This window comes from Haematobia irritans, chromosome 2 (assembly GCF_050003625.1).
Source record: "Haematobia irritans isolate KBUSLIRL chromosome 2, ASM5000362v1, whole genome shotgun sequence".
NCBI classification, from domain to species: domain Eukaryota; kingdom Metazoa; phylum Arthropoda; class Insecta; order Diptera; family Muscidae; genus Haematobia; species Haematobia irritans.
Genome location: NC_134398.1, coordinates 37,152,426 through 37,173,288, shown reverse-complemented (window position 1 = coordinate 37,173,288; position 20,863 = coordinate 37,152,426). Strand labels below are relative to the sequence as shown.

General features: G+C 23.2%; 1 protein-coding gene across 1 annotated transcript in view; it reads left to right on the top strand.

Moving 5' to 3' along the window:
* Sema1a (semaphorin 1a) overlaps positions 1-20,863 on the top strand; it is a 1,157,214-nt gene that overhangs the window by 872,620 nt on the left and 263,731 nt on the right. Inside the window, 1 exon segment of the mRNA XM_075293762.1 lies at positions 8,266-8,461. Coding sequence (XP_075149877.1) covers positions 8,266-8,461 — 196 coding nt within the window.

Below are 20,863 nucleotides of genomic sequence, written 5' to 3'. Positions count from 1 at the left end.
ATTTTGACAACATTTTCTATATAAATAAAATTTTGACAACATTTTCTTTAGAAATAAAATGTTGACAAAATTTTCTATAGAAATAAAATTTTAACAAAATTTTCTATAGAAATAAAATTTTGACAAAATTTTCTATAGAAATAAAATTTTGACAAAATTTTCTATAGAAATAAAATTTTGACAAAATTTTCTATAGCAATAAAATTTTGAAAAAAATTTTATAGAAATAAAATTTTGACCAAATTTTCTATAGAAATAAAATTTTGACATAATTTTCTATAGAAATAAAATTTTGACAAAATTTCTTATAGAAATAAAATTTTGACAAAATTTTTTATAGAAATAAAATTTTAACAAAATTTTCTATAGAAATAGACTTTTGGCCAAATTTTCTATAGAAATAAAATTTTGACAAAATTTTCTATAGAAATAAAATTTTGACAAAATTTTCTTTAGAAATAAAATGTTGTCAAAATTTCCTATAGAAATAAAATTTTGACAAAATTTCCTATAGAAATAAAATTTTGACAAAATTTTCTATGGAAATGAAATCATGGCAAAATTTTCCATAGTAATAAATTTTTTACAATATTTTCTATCGAAATAAAATGTTAATCAGAAAAGTTTTCTATAGAATTTTGACACAATTTTCTATAGAAATAAAATATTGACAAAATTTTCTATAGAAATAAAATTTTGACATAATTTTCTATTGAAATAAAATTTTAACAAAATTTTATATAGAAATAGAATTTTGGCCAAAGTTTCTATAGAAATAAAATTTTGACAAAATTTTCCATAGAAATAAAATTTTGACAAAATTTTCTTTAGAAATAAAATGTTGTCAAAATTTCCTATAGAAATAAAATTTTGACAAAATTTTCTATAGAAATAAAATTTTGACAACATTTTCTATAGAAATACAATTTTGAAAACAATTTTCTATAGAAATAAAATTTTGACAAAATTTTCTATTGAAATAAAATTTTAACAAAATTTTATATAGAAATAGAATTTTGGACAAATTTTCTATAGAAATAAAATTTGGACAAAATTTTCTATAGAAATAAAATTTTGACAAAATCTTCTTTAGAAATAAAATGTTGTCAAAATTTCCTATAGAAATAAAATTTTGACAAAATTTTCTATAGAAATAAAATTTTTACAAAATTTCCTATAGAAATATAATTTTGACAAAATTTTCTATAGAAATAAAATTTTGACACAATTTTCTATAGAAATAAAATTTTGACAAAATTTTCTATAGAAATAAAATTTTGACATATTTTTCTATTGAAATAAAATTTTGACATAATTTTCTATAGAAATAAAATTTTTACATTTTCTATATAAATAAAATTTTGACAAAATTTTCTATAGAAATAAAATTTTGACAAAATTTCCTATAGAAATACAATTTTGATAAAATTTTCTATAGAAATAAAATTTTAACAAAATTTTCTATAGAAATAAAATTTGGACAAAATTTTCTATAGAAATAAAATTTTGACAAAATTTTCTATAGAAATAAAATTTTGACAAAATTGTTCTATAGAAATAAAATTTTGGCAAATTTTCTATAGAAATAAAATGTTGACAAAATTTTCTATAGAAATAAATTTTTGACTAAATTTTCTATAGAAATAAAATGTTGACATAATTTCATATAGAAATAAATTGGTGACGAAATTTTCTATAGAAATGAAATCTTGGCAAAATTTTCCATAGAAATAAAATGTTGACAAAATTTTTTTTTTCTTTTATTTTCTATAGAAATTAAATTTTGACAAAATTTCTTATAGAAATAAAATTTTGACAAAATTTCCTATAGAAATAAAATTTTGACAAAATTTTTTATGGAAATAAAATTTTGACAACATTTACTATAGAAATAAAATTTTGACAAAATTTTCTATAGAAATAAAATTTTGACAAAATTTTCTATAGCAATAAAATTTTGAAAAAAATTTTATAGAAATAAAATTTTGACCAAATTTTCTATAGAAATAAAATTTTGACATAATTTTCTATAGAAATAAAATTTTTACAAAATTTCTTATAGAAATAAAATTTTGACAAAATTTTTTATAGAAATAAAATTTTAACAAAATTTTCTATAGAAATAAAATTTTAACAAAATTGTCTATAGAAATAAAATTTTGGCAAAATTATCTATAGAAATAAAATTTTGGCAAAATTATCTATAGAAATAAAATTTTGACAAAATTTTTTAAAGACATAAAATTGTACAAAATTTTTTATAGACATAAAATTTTGACAAAATTTTCTATAAAAATAAAATTTTGACAAAATTTTTTATCGAAATAAAATGTTGACAAAATTTTCTATAGAAATAAAATTTTGACAAAATTTTCTATAGCAATAAAATTTTGAAAAAAATTTTATAGAAATAAAATTTTGACAAAATTTTCTATAGAAATAACAACGAACTCGAATTCAACATGAATCCTCTTCTTATTTATAACAAACGTAATTCACAAATTACATTTTATGAAAGCCTGAAACAAACGATTTATGGCCTAATGCATGTTTTAATTTTTAATTATTATTCCAGATTTTTTTTAACAAATCTTTCCATACAAATTATTTAAAAAATAATTTATATACATATTAATTTAAATCAAGCTATACACGCAAAGAAAAAAAACGTTTGGAAAACGTGTACCGAAAACGTTTTTCTTTTGTTAGAGTTTTTTGAATTGCTTCGAAAATTTTAAACTTTTATCACCAAAAAAATTCGTTTGTTACAAATGTTTTATTTTTTCAATAAAAAAGTTATTTTTGAAACATCAACACAGTCCATTTCGTTTATATCAAACACTGTTCTTTTATGACTTTAGGTCTTTAATAAGACACATTTTACAGTTCAAAATTTAATATAGTACAATGTAATGTTGACATTTTTTCAGAATCTTCCGAACATATCTGGAATATATGTCAAAAAAAAAAAAACTTTGGTCCAAGCAGGGATCGAACCCACGACCCTTGGCATGCAAGTCGGACGTAGCTACCACTGCTCCACGGTGCCAAACTAAATGTTTGTTTCTGTTAAATAAACTTTGTTTATTCGGTTCGTTGGCGCCTCAAGCTATGCTATATAAATATAACTTATATGGATATTTATCTATTGATGACCATAACAGGTACATAGCTCAGTGGTTAGTGTGTTGGCTTACAAAGTGCATGGTCCGCGGTTCGATTCTCCGTCCAGGCGAAAGGTAAAAAAAATTTTAAAAATTTATAAAATCGTATAATTTCTCCTACATTGTTGGTATTACAGGAAAAGGTGTTAAGAACTAAAAAACCTCGTGGATGTGAGAAAGATGTGAGGGAAAATGCAATTAGCACGAAAACAATGTTTTTTTTTGAGTTTGTCTTTATGAAATTGTTTTTACATCCTGGAAAAGAATAAACGTTTATCACAAAAAGTATATACTTTTCTTCCAAATACACTTCATTACAGCGAAAAGCAAATGAGAAACGAACTTTGTTTGTCTAAAATTTCGTTTGGGAGGAAAGAATTATTTTTTTGCGTGTACTACTACGAGTATGGTTTTAATCTATATTTTAGCGACACTAATATTAGCAAACCTCACCTTACATATTCTTTTTTAATACACTTTGCTCAGGGAATACTTATCTCACAAATATAGCATATCTCTCAGAGTATTGTCCGAAACACACTCTTAAGCTTTGACTCTCTCTTCACTCTCTTCAGCTTTGATTTGAAAGAGGATGTGTAACGAAGTACCTTAGCATTTGAAAATGACCTAGTATGAAGATAGGTATTTTTTGCCTTTCATCTTCAAACAACCTAATGCATATGGGCTAATGGGTTTGTTGGAGCTTATAACAAACTGGATTTGGTTTGTTAGCTTAGTCTAGGAATCTATTGTTTTATATTTATAACATTGCTTTGTATATGTTGTTTTTTTTTTTTTTGTAGACTAAATAGATGGAGTTTTTATTCTCTTACCAGTCACAGTAAAAGGAATACGGGTCAAAATCAGAATCATCTCAGTTAGAAATAAAAAACAATTGAATGTGATATAAAAGACTTGCATATATGCTTGGATGCTTCCATGACAATGCTATAGAGAATTTGTTGTAGGTGTTTTGAAAAATTTTTTTGGTTTAGAATAAATTCTAAAATCTTTCGTTCATTGTACGGTGTGTTGGAATGTAAGCTTATACTGGAAACAGAATTTTTTTATAATACTATACATTTCACTGAGTTGCGGATTTTTTTAAATGAAAAAATCCATTAATACTTAGACACCTCTTTCCAATAAAATAAAGTGGATTTTAGCATTAGTTGTCTACCACACAATTCCTTTAAAATTCATCCAACGAAAGTTTTTTATAGAAAAATCATCTCACCTCGCCAGATCACACCAAAGACTATGCAAAATGTGCACAATTTTATTTTTATGGAATATTTTATTTCTATAGAAATTTCTTGCAGAACTTTATTTCTATAGAAAATTTTGTCAAAATTTTATTCCTACAGAAAATTTTTGCAAACTTCTATTGCTACAGAAACTTTTGCAAATTTTATTTCTATACAAAAGATTCTATAAAAAATTTTTTGCAAAATTTTACTTATTTATATAAAAAATATTTCTATAGAAAATTTTTCAAAATTTTATTTCTATAAAATATTTTCACAAAATGTTATTTCTATAGAAAATTTCAACAAAACTTTTTTTTCATAGAACATTTCGACACAATTTTATTTCTATAGAAAATTTTTAAAAAATTTTATTTTTTTCAAAATAAATTAAATAATTTTTTTTTCAGTAAGTCGACAAATTTTAGTTTTTTCACTGTACTTTAAAAAAAAGTCAGATCGTTTTGTTCCAATTTTCAACAATTCGGGCAAGGGCGAGGTCCCCCTTCCTGTCCAAATATAAAAACATCAGGTACCCTATAGTAAATTCATAACCTCACGGCGTGTACTCTGTAAATCTCAAGTAAATCGGAGAATTTAAAATTTTTTTTTTTACTGTACTTTAAACAACAATCGTATAAAGGGGTGGCCCATCCCCGCGACCAAATATCGAAAAATAAAGTAGCGTATCTTTGTCTAGACATCATCCATAACCTTCCTTGGAAATTTCACCCAAATCGGAGAACTTTGGCCCAAGTTAGAAAAAGTCGCGCAAGATGGATATCCCCCTCTCCTCCAAATATCAAAAAATGAGGTACTATATAAATTAGGTTGCAATAAACCTCACCGATCTGGAGACTTTTCCAACGAATGCAACATCGTGGAGATCGGTTCGTGCGTTCTGGAGATGCATCAGAGATGGCGCTGTATATAAACAAAGATTTTCAAGCTTTTCCGTTGTAACTTTTCTTGAATATTCTTTGCTATAAACCTTACGGAGCCCGAGACGTTTCCAACGAATGCAAAACCGTGGAAATCATGCGTGCTGGAGTTAAAGCGTCAGGAAGGAAAAACCTGACTTATTTTTATATATTAGATTTAGTCAACATTTTATTTCTAGAGTAAATTTGTCAACATTTTATTTCTATAGAAAATTTGTTCAAAATTTTATTTCTATAGAAAATTTTGTCAAAATTTTATTTCTATACAATTTTTTTTTGCAAAATTTTAATTCTAAAGAAAATTTTTTCAAAATTTTATTTCTATAGAAAATTTTGTCAAAATGTTATTTATATAGGAGGTTTCTGCAAAATTTTATTTCTATAGAAAAATTTTGCAAAATTGTATTTTGATAAAAAATTTCTGCAAAATTTTATTTCTATAGAAAATTTTGGTAAAATTTTACTTCTATAGAAAATTTTGTCAACATTTTATTTCTATAGAAAATGTTGTCAAAATTTTATTTCTATAGAAAATTTTGTCCAAATTTTTATTTCGATTAAAAATTTTTGCAAAATTGTATTTCTATATACAATTTTGTCAAAATTTTTATTTCGATAAAAAATTTTGGCAAAATTTTATTTCTGTAGAAAATTTATTCAAAATTTTATTTCTATAGAATATTTTGTCAAAAATTTATTTCTATAGAAAAATTTTGCACAATTTTATTTCGATAAAAAATTTCTGCAAAATTGCATTTCTATAGAAAATTTTGTCAAAATTTTATTTCTATAGAAAATTTTGTCAAAATTTTTATTTCGATAAAAAATTTTAACAATATTTTTTTTCTATATAAAATTTTTATATCGATAAAAAATTTCTTCAAAATTTTATTTCCATAGAAAATTTTGGCAAAATGTTATTTCTTTAGAAAATTTTGTCAAAATTTTATTTCTATAGAAAATTTCTGCAAAATTTTATGTCTATAGAAAATTTTGTCAAAATTTTTATTTCGATAAAAAATTTTGGCAACATTTTATTTCTATAGAAAATTTTGTCAAAATTTTATTTCTATAGAAAATTTTGTCAAAATTTTTATTTCGATAAAAAATTTTTGCAAAATTGTATTTCTATATAAAATTTTGTACAAATATATAGATTTAGTTGTATTTCGATAAAAAATTTCTGCAAAATTTTATTTCTATAGAAAATTTTGCCAATTTTTTTTTCTATAGAAAATTTTGTCAAAATTTTATTTCTATAGAAAATTTTGGTAAAATTTTACTTCTATAGAAAATTTTGTCAACATTTTATTTCTATAGAAAATTTTGTCCAAATTTTTATTTCGATAAAAAATTTTTGCAAAATTGTATTTCTATAGAAAATTTTGCCAAGATTTTATTTCTATAGAAAATTTTGTCAAAATTTTATTTCTATAGAAAATTTTGGTAAAATTTTACTTCTATAGAAAATTTTGTCAACATTTTATTTCTATAGAAAATTTTGTCCAAATTTTTATTTCGATTAAAAATTTTTGCAAAATTGTATTTCTATAGAAAATTTTGTCAAAATTTTTATTTCGATAAAAAATTTTGGCAAAATTTTATTTCTGTAGAAAATTTATTAAAAATTTTATTTCTATAGAATATTTTGTCAAAATTTTATTTCTATAGAAAAATTTTGCACAATTTTATTTCGATAAAAAATTTCTGCAAAATTGCATTTCTATAGAAAATTTTTTCAAAATTTTATTTCTTTAGAAAATTTTGTCAAAATTTTTATTTCGATAAAAAATTTCAACAATATATTATTTCTATATAAAATTTTTATATCGATAAAAAATTTCTGCAAAATTTTATTTCTAAAGAAAATTTTGGCAAATGTTATTTCTTTAGAAAATTTTGTCAAAATTTTATTTCTATAGAAAATTTCTGCAAAATTTTATTTCTATAGAAAATTTCTGCAAAATTTTATTTCTATAGAAAATTTCTGCAAAATTTTATTTCTATAGAAAATTTTGTGAAAATTTTTATTTCGATAAAAAATTTTTGGCAACATTTTATTTCTATAGAAATTTTTGTCAAAATGTTATTTCTATAGAACATTTTGTCAAAATTTTTATTTCGATTAAAAATTTTTGCAAAATTTTATTTCTTTAAAAATTTTGTCAAAATTTTTATTTCGATAAAAAATTTTAACAACATTTTATTTCCATATAAAATTTTGTCCAAATTTTTATTTCGATTAAAAATTTTTGCAACATTTTTTTACCATAGGAAATTTTGTCAAAATTTTATTTTTATACAATTTTTTTTGCAAAATTGTATTTCTATACAATTTTTTTGCAAAATTGTATTTCTATAGAAAATTTCTGCAAAATTTTATTTCTATAGAAAATTTCTGCAAAATTTGTATTTCTATAAAAAATGTTGGCAAAATTTTATTTCTATAGATTTTTTTTTTATTTTATTTCTGCTGTATCCTCTATTTTTCCTCATTTCGTAATGCCTTTTCTTTTAGGATGACTATTAACTCAATGATGCTATAGCAATCATTTGCATGCCTCAGGTTATATTTCATACATGCAAATTATTTTCTCATATGTAATTGGAACATGTACGTGTGAAAATTAAATATCGTGCCAATTATTGATGAACATCAAACGATAATCAAATTGTTGACCATTGCAGAAATTCCATTTTCGACTGATGTTCTACAAGCAAACATTTTAATTTCACATCCATCATACGTAGTGGAAAAATTATTATTTCCGCAATTTGTTTTCATTTATATTCATTTTTGTTGTTGTTGTTTTTTCGTTATGTTCTTATTTTGCCGCTGGAAAATTGTTGACACATTTTTTAAATATGGCCCTGTACATTCATGTTATACTTTGTCCTTTTTGTTTTTTGCAGGAGGCGTGCCAAAATTATATACGCATAATGGTCGTCACATCGCCGGGACGTTTATTTGTATGCGGTACAAATTCATTTCGTCCCCTGTGTAACACTTATATAATCAACGACAACAATTATACCCTGGAGGCAACTAAAAATGGCCAGGCTGTGTGTCCATACGATCCAAAGCACAATTCCACATCGGTATTTGCGGGTGAGTACATAAACGAAATAAAGCAAAATATCACCAAAGTCTCTCTCTTTTAATATTCATATCTAAAAAAAATTGAAATTTATTTTTTTTTTTGTATATTGATGCGTGTGTGTGTGTGCATGTGCTTCCTCTGGTTTATATTCGTAATAAATGTGTGAGTGATGTGCATTCAGAAATGACATGAAGCAATCGAGAAAAGCACAAATACCCTCGGTTATATCCCCTCTCTTTCCCAATGTGTGAATGTGGCTGTGTGTGGGTACACAAATAAATTTATATATGCCCAACAGGCGTGAAGGGAGATTTTATTGTTGTTACCATTGCCATTTTTTTTTTTTTGACTTTAGCGGTTTATAGAATATTATATTTACATATGGTCAAATGGTACAAAAACATCTCCGGCACACAAGCGAATAAAAACGGAAGTAATGTCTACGCAAACGAATTTTTTATTCCATTACTCAAAGAACGAATTAAAATCACGTTAGATTTTATACAATAAATACAAGATTTTTAAATAGATTATTTTTTCCTATATTTACAGTTTTTTTAAATTTTATCCAAATAACAAATTTTAATAAAACTATAGAAAATTTTTGTCGATTTATTTTTTTTTTCTATAGAAATTTATTAAAACATTTTATTTCCAAAGAAAATTGTAGCAAAATTTTTTTTCTTTAAAAAAAATGTACAAATTCAAATTCGATAGAAAATTTTTACAAAATCTGATTTCTATAGAATATTTTCCAAAATTGTATTTCTGTAGAAAATTTTTGCAAAATTTTATTCCTATGGAAAATTTTATATCTATAGAAAATGTTTGCAAAATTTGATTTCTATAGGAAATTTTCTACAAAATTGTATTTCTATAAAAATTTTATACAACACTAGCGTAACTCAGCCCACTTCGCAGGGCCTTCCGAAGTATATTTGTAGGAATATTTTGCGTTAACTTAGTCAGCCGTATCCTTCGAGCTGAAAACAAATACGAAAAGAAAATGTTTGCTACATTTTTTTCTATAAAAAATTTGTACAAATTTTAATTCGATAGAAAATTTTTGAAAAATTTTAATTCGTTCGAAAATTTTTACAAAATTTTATTTCTGTAGAAAATTTTCCAAATTTTTTTTCCTGTAGAACATTTTTGCAAAATTTTATATCTATAAAAAATGTTTGCAAAATTTGATTTCTATAGGAAATTTTCTACAAAATTTTATTTCTATAAAAATTTTATACAACACTAGCGTAACCCAGCCCGCTTCGCTGGGCCTTCCGAAGCATATTTGTAGGAACATTTTGCGTTCACTTAGTCAGCCATATCCTTCGAATTGAAAACATAAATTTTTTTATTCATATGGAAAATTTTTCCGACATTTTATTCTTACAGAATATTTTGTCAAAATTTAATTCATATAGAAAATTTTGTGAAAATCTTATTCATGTAGAAAATTTTGTCAATTCTTTTTGTGCATATAGAAAATTTTGACAAATTTTGATTGTTACAGAAAATATGTTCAAAATTTTATTCGTATAGAAAATTTTGTCAAAATTTTATTCATATAGAAAATTTTGTCAAAATTTTATTCATATAGAAAATTTTGTCAATTTTTTTTATTCAAATAGAAAATTTTGACAAAATTTGATTCTTTCAGAAAATATTGTCAAAATTTTATTCATATAGAAAATTTTGTCAAAATTGTATTCATATTGAAAATTTTATTCATATAGAAAATTTTGTTAAAATCTTATACATGTAGAAAATTTTGTCAAAATTTGATTCTTACAGAAAATATTGTCAACATTTTATTCATATAGCAAATTGTGTCAACATTTTTTTCATGTAGAAAATTTTTTGAATTTTTTTTTTATATAGAAAATTTTGTCAAAATTTTATTCTTATAGAAAAATATTGTCAAAATTTTATTCATGTAGAAAATGTTGTCAATTTTTTTAATTCATATCGAAAATTTTGACAAAATTTGATTCTTACAGAAAATATTGTCAAATTTTTACTCATATAGAAAATTTTGTCAAAATTTGATTCTTACAGAAAATATTGTCAAAATTTTATTCATATAGAAAATTTTGTCAAAATTTTATTCATATAAAAAATTTTGTGAAAATCTTATTCATATAGAAAATTTTGTCAAATTTTTTTATTCATATAGGAAATTTCGTCAAAATTTTATTCTTACGGAAAATATTGTCAAAATTTTATTCATATAGACAATTTTGTCAACATTTTATTCATATAAAAAATGTTGTGAAAATCTTGTTCATATAGAAAATTTTGTCAAAAATTTTTTATTCATATAGAAAATTTTGTCAAAATTTTATTCTTATAGAAAATTTTGTCAAAATTTTATTCATATAAAAAATTTTGCCAATTTTTTTATATAGAAAAATTTATTAAAATTTTTTTTTTAAAAAATTTTGTCAAAATTTTGACAAAATTCTTACAGTAAAATATTGTCAAAATTTTATTCATATAGAAAATTTTGTCAAAATTTTATTCTTACAGAAAATAATGTCAACATTTTATTCATATAGAAAATTGTGTCAAAATTTTTTTTCATATAGAAAATTTTGTAAAAATCTTATTCATATAAAAATTTTGTCAAAATCTTATTCTTATAGAAAATATTGCCAAAATTTTATTCATGTAGAAAATTTTGTTAATTTTTTTTTTTATTCATAAAGAAAATTTTGACAAAATTTGATTCTTACAGAAAATATTGTCAAAATTTTATTCATATAGACAATTTTGTCAACATTTTATTCATATAAAAAATTTTGTGAAAATCTTATTCATATAGAAAATTTTGTCAAAATTTTTTTATTCATATAGAAAATTTTGTCAAAATTTTATTCTTATAGAAAATTTTGTCAAAATTTTATTCATCTAAAAAATTTTGCCAATTTTTTATATAGAATAATTTATTCAAAATTTTTTATTCATATAAAAAATTTTGTCAAAATTTTATTCTTACAGAAAATATTGTCAAAATTTTATTCTTACAGAAAATATTGTCAACATTTTATTCATGTAGAAAATTGTGTTAAAATTTTTTTTCATATAGAAAAGTTTGTGAAAATCTTATTCATATAGACAATTTTGTCAAAATTTTTTTATTCATATAGAAAGTTTTGTCAAAATTTTATTTATATAGAAAATTGTGTCAATTTTTTTTTCATATAGAAAATTTTGTGAAAATCTTATTCATATAAAAAATTGTGTCAAAATTTTATTCTTACAGAAAATATTGTCAAAATTTTATTCTTACAGAAAATATTGTTAAAATTTTATTCTTAAAAAAATATTGTCAACATTTTATTCATGTAGAAAATTGTGTCAAAATTTTTTTTTTCATATAGAAAATTTTGTGAAAATCTTATTCATATAGACAATTTTGTCAAAATTTTATTCTTATAGAAAATATTGTCAAAATTCTATTCATGAAGAAAATTGTGTCAATTTTTTTTATTCATATAGAAAATTTTGTTAAAATTTTATTCATATAGAAAATTTTGTGTAAATCTTATTCATATAGAAAATTTTGCCAATTTTTTTTTTCATATAGAAAAATTTGCCAAAATTTTTTATTCATATGGAAAATTTTGTCAAAATTTGATTCACATAAAAAAATTTGTGAAAATCTTATTCATATAGAAAATTTTGCGAAAACCTTATTCATATAGAAAATTTTGTCAAAATTTTATTTATATAGAAAATTGTGTCAAAATTTTATTTATATAGAAAATTGTGTCAAAATTTTTTTCATATAGAAAATTTTGTGAAAATCTTATTCATATAAAAAATTTTGCAAAATTTTATTCTTACAGAAAATATTGTCAAAATGTTATTTATATGGAAAATTTTGTCAAAATGATATTCGTATTATTTTGTTTGTACAAAATTTTATTTCTATAGGAAATTTTGTTCAAAAATTTATTAGATTATATTTTAATTATTTTTTTTATTGAAATGAATTTTATACTATTTAGTTTAATTTCAAATTAAACTAAATAATATAAAACCAATACCGATGTTCATAAGTGTCTTTGTTCATAAGCTAAGGCTCTCAAACGCGTTCTTTATGTTACCAACGATTGAAAAAATTTGATATACCACATATTTTCATGTCTCTGTGAACATATATTTTGTAAAGAAATAAATACATCCAATATCTTTTTCTACCTGTTATGAATATTAAAATAGTAGAATTTACCATGATTCCAATACTGCTTCGACTGATGATTCTGGTTATGCGGATGCATAAACTTAAGGCCGGATGGATGATGTTGAAAGCCCCAAGGATGTTGAAATGTTTGTATATCATGTGGTTGTAGTGGTGTTGGTAGCGGTAGTTATAGTTGGTGGTCGTGGTTATTGCCATCACATTTTGTTTTATAATCATTGGTTTGATTCTGGCCAAGTTGCTTGCAAATGTGTTGATGATGACAAATGGTAGCAGTGTGTGTGTGTGTGTATGTTTGTGTATACACGTAGGAGTTGAAAATTTGTATGTTTACTCTACTCTGCCTTGTCATGGTCGTTGATTGAAGTTGGTTGGAGAGAGAGAGAGCCTCAAAAAATAAATCATAATAAATATTTGTAAATTTTTATTGTTTATATGTGTACATTTGCTTTTAAAATAAACCTCTTACCCCTGGCATACTCAGTCATCTTTGAATTGGTCGTTGCCTCTTTCACTCTACACACACGTACTCTTACATCATACACATACACATAGATCCAACATATCACCAATTCATATGGAACGTTCCGTGTTTTTTGTTTGGATAAAGAGCAATAACAGGAAATGCCATTACTCACTTATGGAGTCCTGTGACAACATCGAAATAAAATAAAAAAGAAAATATTTTGAATGTTTGCTTCACTTTGTTGTATGGCAAGTAGACAATATAACCATATAAAAAAAAGCAATCATTGTTGGCTGTTTTGATGAAAAAATAAATACTGGAAATACATGGTAGCATTGTTTTTTGTTTTAATCCAAACAATGGCAAAAACCGACGTTACTGAGCTAACGTTATTGGGGTCTTATAGCTAAGACATAAATAATGCGAAAGGTACGCAAATTCAACATTACTGACATCTGAGCGATCTTTTTCGGTCAACGTAGATCTCTTTGTATAATTTTCATATTGACATGCTTAATTTCACCACAAGGTGGAGTTGAGATGATGTACTAATTTTAGCTTCCGTTTCCATTGCATAGTAAGAGAATTTGGTCTAAGTATATAGCCGCTACTAAAGAGAAAAATATTCATGTTATTCACAACTTTATTTTATATAATACACTGAAAGAAATTTTCTATGTTAGTCCCTTAAGAAATAATTTTTCAATAAATTCATAATTCTTTGTCCCAATTTTTAAATATTTTCTTTGCATACCACTGTTTGCTAGTCTGATCAAATACTTTGCGAATAGCCACATATGTTTTATTTTAAATCGACTAACACATTCATTGTCATCAAAAAGTATGAAATCCATTTAAGTCCATCACATAAAAACGCCATAAATTTACATTCACAATATGTGTAAAGAATTTTTTGTTGTTTAATATTCCTCCAAGAACCCGCTCCATGTCACATTTAACGTAAATTATCGCCTACATTAAAAATAAAAAACAAACATGGCATCAAAAACGTCCATGAGTTAAGGGAGACATCCCCATTTTTGAGTTGATATTCTATGAGAATATCAAAACAGAGATTGATGCTAAGGTGATGGGGTTTCATGGATTTTGCTCGCATTCACATAACCATACGACCATATATATTTAATATTAAATGTTGCGATTAACGATTTATATAATACATATTCCATAATATTCATCTTTTTTCAAATGGCACTGGTGAAGTCTTGTATAGAGATTTGGGTTTTATTACGTTTGTTTTATGCACTTACAAAAAAAAAAACATATTTTTGGCAACAATTACCAAAATGATTGATCCAAATATTTTTTTAATTGAAATTGAATTATTTTTTTTTTCAATTAACTATTTGTAAAATTTTATTTAAAATTTCAATTGCAACTCCATTGATAATATTTGTTTTATTTTTAGGCAAAAAAGTAGACACATTTTACACTGCAATATCCAAAAATTAGTTAAATTATTTCGATATTTAACTTATATTTAATATACATATATAAATATAATAAACATATAAATAAAAATTTTAATTAAAAAAAAAATTAATATTAAAATTAAACCGAGAATTACAATTCACATTAAAATTAATATTGAAAACATTAAACATTCGATTAAAATTAAAATAAAAATGCAATTAAAACTAAAATTAAAAAATAAAATGGCATTGGTACAATTTTGAGATATAAAAGGTAGCCTACTTTTAGGATACGCAAATAAAAATATTTACTAATGCGAAAGTACAATCGAAAAATATTTACAAAGTGCATTTGCGAGAACACATTATTTCTTTTGTTTCTAGAAAATTTAAACTAAATTTTATTTCTATAGAAAATTTTGGCAAAATTTTATTTCTATAGAAAATTTTGGCAAAATTTTATTCCTATAGAAAATTTTTAAAATTAAAATTGGTTTAAGATGAAATATGTGGCCTACTCTTAGGATACAAATATTTACTTTTTTCCAAATACAAATATATACTTTTGGGAAATTATAATCAAAAAATATTTACAAATTTCAGTTGCGAGAACATATTTGTATCTTTGTTTTTTGAAAGATTTTTTTTTAAATTTTTTTCTATAGAAAATTTTGGCAAACATTTTTTTCTATTGGAAATTTTTAAAATTAAAATTGTTATTAAAATTAATAAGTGTAGCCTACTTTTAGGATACACAAATAAAAATATTTACATTTGGGAAAGTATAATCGAAAAATATTTATAGATTTAATTTGCGAGAACACATTTTTGGTTTTGCTTCTAGAGAATTTGAACTAAATTTTATCTATAATTTTTTTTTTCAAAATTTTATTCTATAGAAAATTTTGGAAAAATTGTATTCTATAGAAAATTTTGGAAACATTTTATTCTATAGAAAATTTTGGAAAAATTTTATTCTATAGAAAATTTTGGAAAAAATTTATTCTATAGAAAATTTTGGAAAAATTTTATTCTATAGAAAATTTTGGAAAAATTTTATTCTATAGAAAATTTTGGAAAAATTTTATTCTATAGAAAATTTTGGAAAATTTTTATTTCTATAAAAAATTTTTTTTTCTACAGCAAATTTTTAAAATTGAAATTTAAATATCAATTAAAATTAAAAATAAAAATTGAAAATTATAATTAACATTAACATTAGATGTAAATCTAAAATTAAAATTAAATTATATTAAAATAATTTTTGGAAAATTTTATTTCTATAGAATTTGTTTTTTAATTTTATTTCTATAGAACTTTTTTTTTTTAATTTTATTTCTATAGAATTTTTTTGTCAAATGATATTAATTTAGAAAATTTTTGAAAATGTTTTCTATAGAAAGTTTTTAAAAGTGAAATTGCGTTGGTATTAGTTTAATATGAGAAATGTGGCCTACTCTTAGGATACGCAAATAAAAATATTTACTTTTGGGAAATTTTAATCAAAAAATATTTACAAATTTTAGTTGCGAGAACATATTTATTACTTTGTTTCTTGAAAGATTGTTTAAAATTTTTTTTTCTATAGAAAATTTTGGCAAAAATTTTTTTCTATAGAAAATTTGTAAAATTAAAATTAATAATAGCCTACTTTTAGGAAACACAAATAAATATATTTACTTTTGGAAAAGTATAATCTAAAAATATTTATATATTTAATTTTCGAGAATACATTTTTGCTTTTGTTTCTAGAGAATTTAAACTAAATTTTATCTATAAAAAATTTTTTCAAAATTTTATTTCTATAGAAAATTTTGGCAAATTTTATTTTCAATAGAATATTTTATAAAAATTTTATTTCTCTAAAAAAATTGTTTACATTTTTATAGCAAATTTGTAAAATTTAAATTCAAATTTAAATATAAATTAAATATAAAAATTGAAAATTATATTTAACGTTAAATGTAAATGTAAAATTAAAATTAAATTATATTAAAATATTTTTTGGAACATTTTATTTCTATAATTTTTTTAACATTTCTATAGAATAATATTAATTTAGAAAATTTTTGCAAAATTTTTTCTATAGAAAGTTTGTAAAAGTAAAATTACGTTGGTTAATTTAAGATAAAAAATGTGGCATACTGTTAGGATACGCAAAAAATATATTTACTTTTGGGAAATTTTAATCAAAAAATATTTAAAAATTTTAACATATTTGTTACTTTGTTTTTTTTATAATTTTTTTTCTATAGAACATTTTTGCACACTTTTGTTTCTATAGGAAATTTTTGCACAATTTTATTTCTAAAGAAAAGTTTTTGCAAAATTTTATTTCCATAGAATTTTCCTAAAATATTATTAGGTTAGGTTAGGTTAGGTGGCAGCCCGATGTATCAGGCTCACTTAGACTATTCAGTCCATTGTGATACCACATTGGTGAACTTCTCTCTTATCACTGAGTGCTGCCCGATTCTATGTTAAGCTCAATGACAAGGGACCTCCTTTTTTATAGCCGAGTCCGAACGGCGTTCCACATTGCAGTGAAACCACTTAGAGAAGCTTTGAAACACTCAGAAATGCCACCAGCAGTACTGAGGTGGGATAATCCACCGCTGAAAAACTTTTTGGTGTTCGGTCGAAGCAGGAATCGAACCCACGACCTTGTGTATGCAAGGCGGGCATGCTAACCATTGCACCATAGTGGCTCCCAAAATATTATTAATTTAGAAAATTTTTGCAATTTTTTTTTTTCTATAGAAAGTTTTTAAAAGTAAAATTACGTTGGTAAATTTAAGATAAAAAATGTGGATACGCAAAAAAAATATATTTACTTTTTGGAAATTTTAATCAAAAAAAAATATTTAAAAATTTTAGTTGCGAGAACATATTTGTTACTTTGTTTCTAGAAAGTTTTTTTTTTTTAATTTTTTTCTATAGAACATTTTTGCACAATTTGATTTCTACAGAAAGTTTTGCAAATTTTTTTTTTCTAAAGAAAAGTTTTTGCAAAATTTTATTTCCACAGAATTTTTTTTTAAACTTTATTAGTGTAGAAAATTTTTCCAAATTTTTTTTTCTATAGAAAGTTTGTAAAAGTAAAATTACGTTGGTTAATTTAAGATAAAAAATGTGGCCTACTGTTAGGATACGCAAAAAAAATATTTACTTTTGGGAAATTTTAATGAAAAAATATTTACAAATTTTAGTTGCGAGAACATATTTGTTACTTTGTTTCTAGAAAGATTTTTTTTTTCTATAGAAAATTATTGCACAATTTTATTTCTATAGGAAATTTTTTGCACAATTGTTTCTAAAGAAAAATTTTTGCAAAATTTTATTTCTGTTGTTGCGAGAACATATTTGTTACTTTGTTTCTAGAAAGTTTTTTTTTTTTAATTTTTTTCTATAGAACATTTTTGCACAATTTGATTTCTACTGAAAGTTTTGCAAATTTTTTTTTTCTAAAGAAAAGTTTTTGCAAAATTTTATTTCCACAGAATTTTTTTTTAAACTTTATTAGTGTAGAAAATTTTTCCAAATTTTTTTTTCTATAGAAAGTTTGTAAAAGTAAAATTACGTTGGTTAATTTAAGATAAAAAATGTGGCCTACTGTTAGGATACGCAAAAAAATATATTTACTTTTGGGAAATTTTAATGAAAAAATATTTACAAATTTTAGTTGCGAGAACATATTTGTTACTTTGTTTCTAGAAAGATTTTTTTTTTCTATAGAAAATTATTGCACAATTTTATTTCTATAGGAAATTTTTTGCACAATTGTTTCTAAAGAAAAATTTTTGCAAAATTTTATTTCTGTACAAAATTTTTAAAAATAAAATTGCGTTGGTAGTGGTTTAAGATAAAAGTGTAGCCTACAGTTAGGATACGCCAAAAAAATATTTAATTTTGGGAAAATATACACATGTTTGCTTGAGTTTCTAGAAAATTTGAACTAATTTTTCACAAAATTTTATTTCTATAGAATATTTTGTCAAATTTTCTATAGACATTTTTTTCCAAATTTTATTTCTATAGAAAATTTTAACAAAATTTTATTTTTATAGAAAATTTGAACAAAACTTTATTTATATAGAAAATTTTTGCAAAATTTTAATTCTTAAGAAAATTTTGGCAAAATTGTATTTCTTTAGAAAATGTTTGCAAAATTTTATTTCTATAGCAACTTTTTTTCCAAATTTTATTTCTATAGAATATTTTGTCAAAATTTTATTTCTGTACAAAATTTTGGCAAAATTTTATTTCTGTAGAAAATTTTGACAAAATTTTATTACTGTGGAAAATTTTTGAAAAATTCTATTTCTGTAGAAAATTAAAATTGACAAATAAAAAGTAAAAATTAAAGTTCAATTTAAAATCAGTATAAATATAGAAAAATAAATTTATTTATAAAGTTGTTTATTTATAAATACTTAATAAATAATTTAATTTTAATAAAATTAAATTTAAGGTATTTAATGTAGGTTTTTTATTTTTCTAAACCACTGTATTGGTTTAAATAACAAACATTTTGTACTTCATTGCCTTGGCAGCATAAATATTTTTATCACATTTACATGAGTATAAAATAAAAACAATGATTTCAGTTATGAGCTTCTGAGGTTGTTTGAATGCCTGTCATAATGTCAATTTTATGCAGGAAGCGATTTGTTAGCATTCATCCATTCCATATAACTTTTATTTCTATATGATTTCTTATAATAAACATCTGTACCAAAATGTGTATGAAAATTTCTTTATGATTTCATAGTCAGATTGAACTTTTTATAGGTTTTTCGTGATTGTCTTCAATATATCTTTTAGCTCTTGAAATATTTAGTTATATATCCCATATATTTCTTATAGACCATTCTTCATTATAACCTTGTTCCATTGTATCAAGTGACATTCACTTCTGTTTGTGGCAGGATGACATTTTTTTTATTGTATTTGCTTGTCTTCGTTTTGACCATAATTTATTGCCCAGTGAATGTATAGATTTGGTTCTATATTAGAGGTGTGCACGTGAGTAATATTTTACTCACGCTCACGCACACTCACGACGGAAAAATCTTACTCACGCACACTCACGCACGATATTGTTTGGTAGGACTCACGCTCACGCACACTCACGAAAAGAAAATTTGTATTCACGCACACTCACGCACGAAAATGTCGTGACTCACGAAAAATACCGTGACTCACGAAAAATATCGTGACTCACGAAAAATGTCGTGACTCACGAACAATTTTTTGAGTAATTTACCTTAGCGACGCGTCGGAAAACATGAGCATTATTAAAATCGAGAGCGTTATTACACTCTTAACATCCCAGGTGTCACTAAAATTGTAAATGAATTTAACTCTTAAGCGTTTTATGTTGGAGAGTAGGATTATTTTCGTGAGCGTAAATCTTTACTCACGCACACTCACGAAGATAATATTTTTGTGACTCACGCTCACGCACGACATTTTGGTTTGTTAATCACGCTCACGCACACTCACGCCGTTGCCATGAGCGTGACTCACGACTCACGCGTGAGTCACGAAAATTTTCGTGAGTCACGACAATTTCGTGTCACGTGCACACCTCTATTCTATATATATTTTTTGTTTTTAATATTCTTGCTGGCTTTCTCTGTTCGTTGATTTTTTTCTTTGTTTTTTTTTTCTTGTCACGGTTCAATTGATCCATAAATAAAAGTTAAAACTTTTTGTATGCGAATAATTGAGCAATTTTCTACACCCCAGCTTGAAAAATTCAGAATTAGGTGTTTCAAGTTTTTTTGTTTTTATACATTGTTTGAAAGTTATTGCAAGTTATATTCCTCAAATAGTTTTCGTAAATTTATTATGAGAAATGTTTGGTTGCTTTGGCTGGGGTGGATTGTTTGCGGATTAATATCCGCATACTATGTAATTAATGGGATAGAATTATGGTATTAAGACGAGTAAGGAAGAGCAAAAGTAAATTGCTGATGCAATACTACATCAGCAATTAAAATATTTAATTAAAAGCTTATTTTGTGAAGGAGAACATTTACCTGGTTTCGAGCCTTAGTAAAATGATCAAATAAATCTTAAATTTTTCGAAGCATACTTTTAGGCTAACACGAAAATTAACTGAAAGTCCTTCTAATGTAATCTCTATGCTACATATTATGAATTATCTCTTTTTATACCCACCACCATAGAATGGTGACGGGGGTATAATAAGTTTGTCATTCCGTTTGTAACACATCGAAATATCGATTTCCGACTATATAAAGTATATATATTCTTGATCAGGGAGAAATTCTAAGGC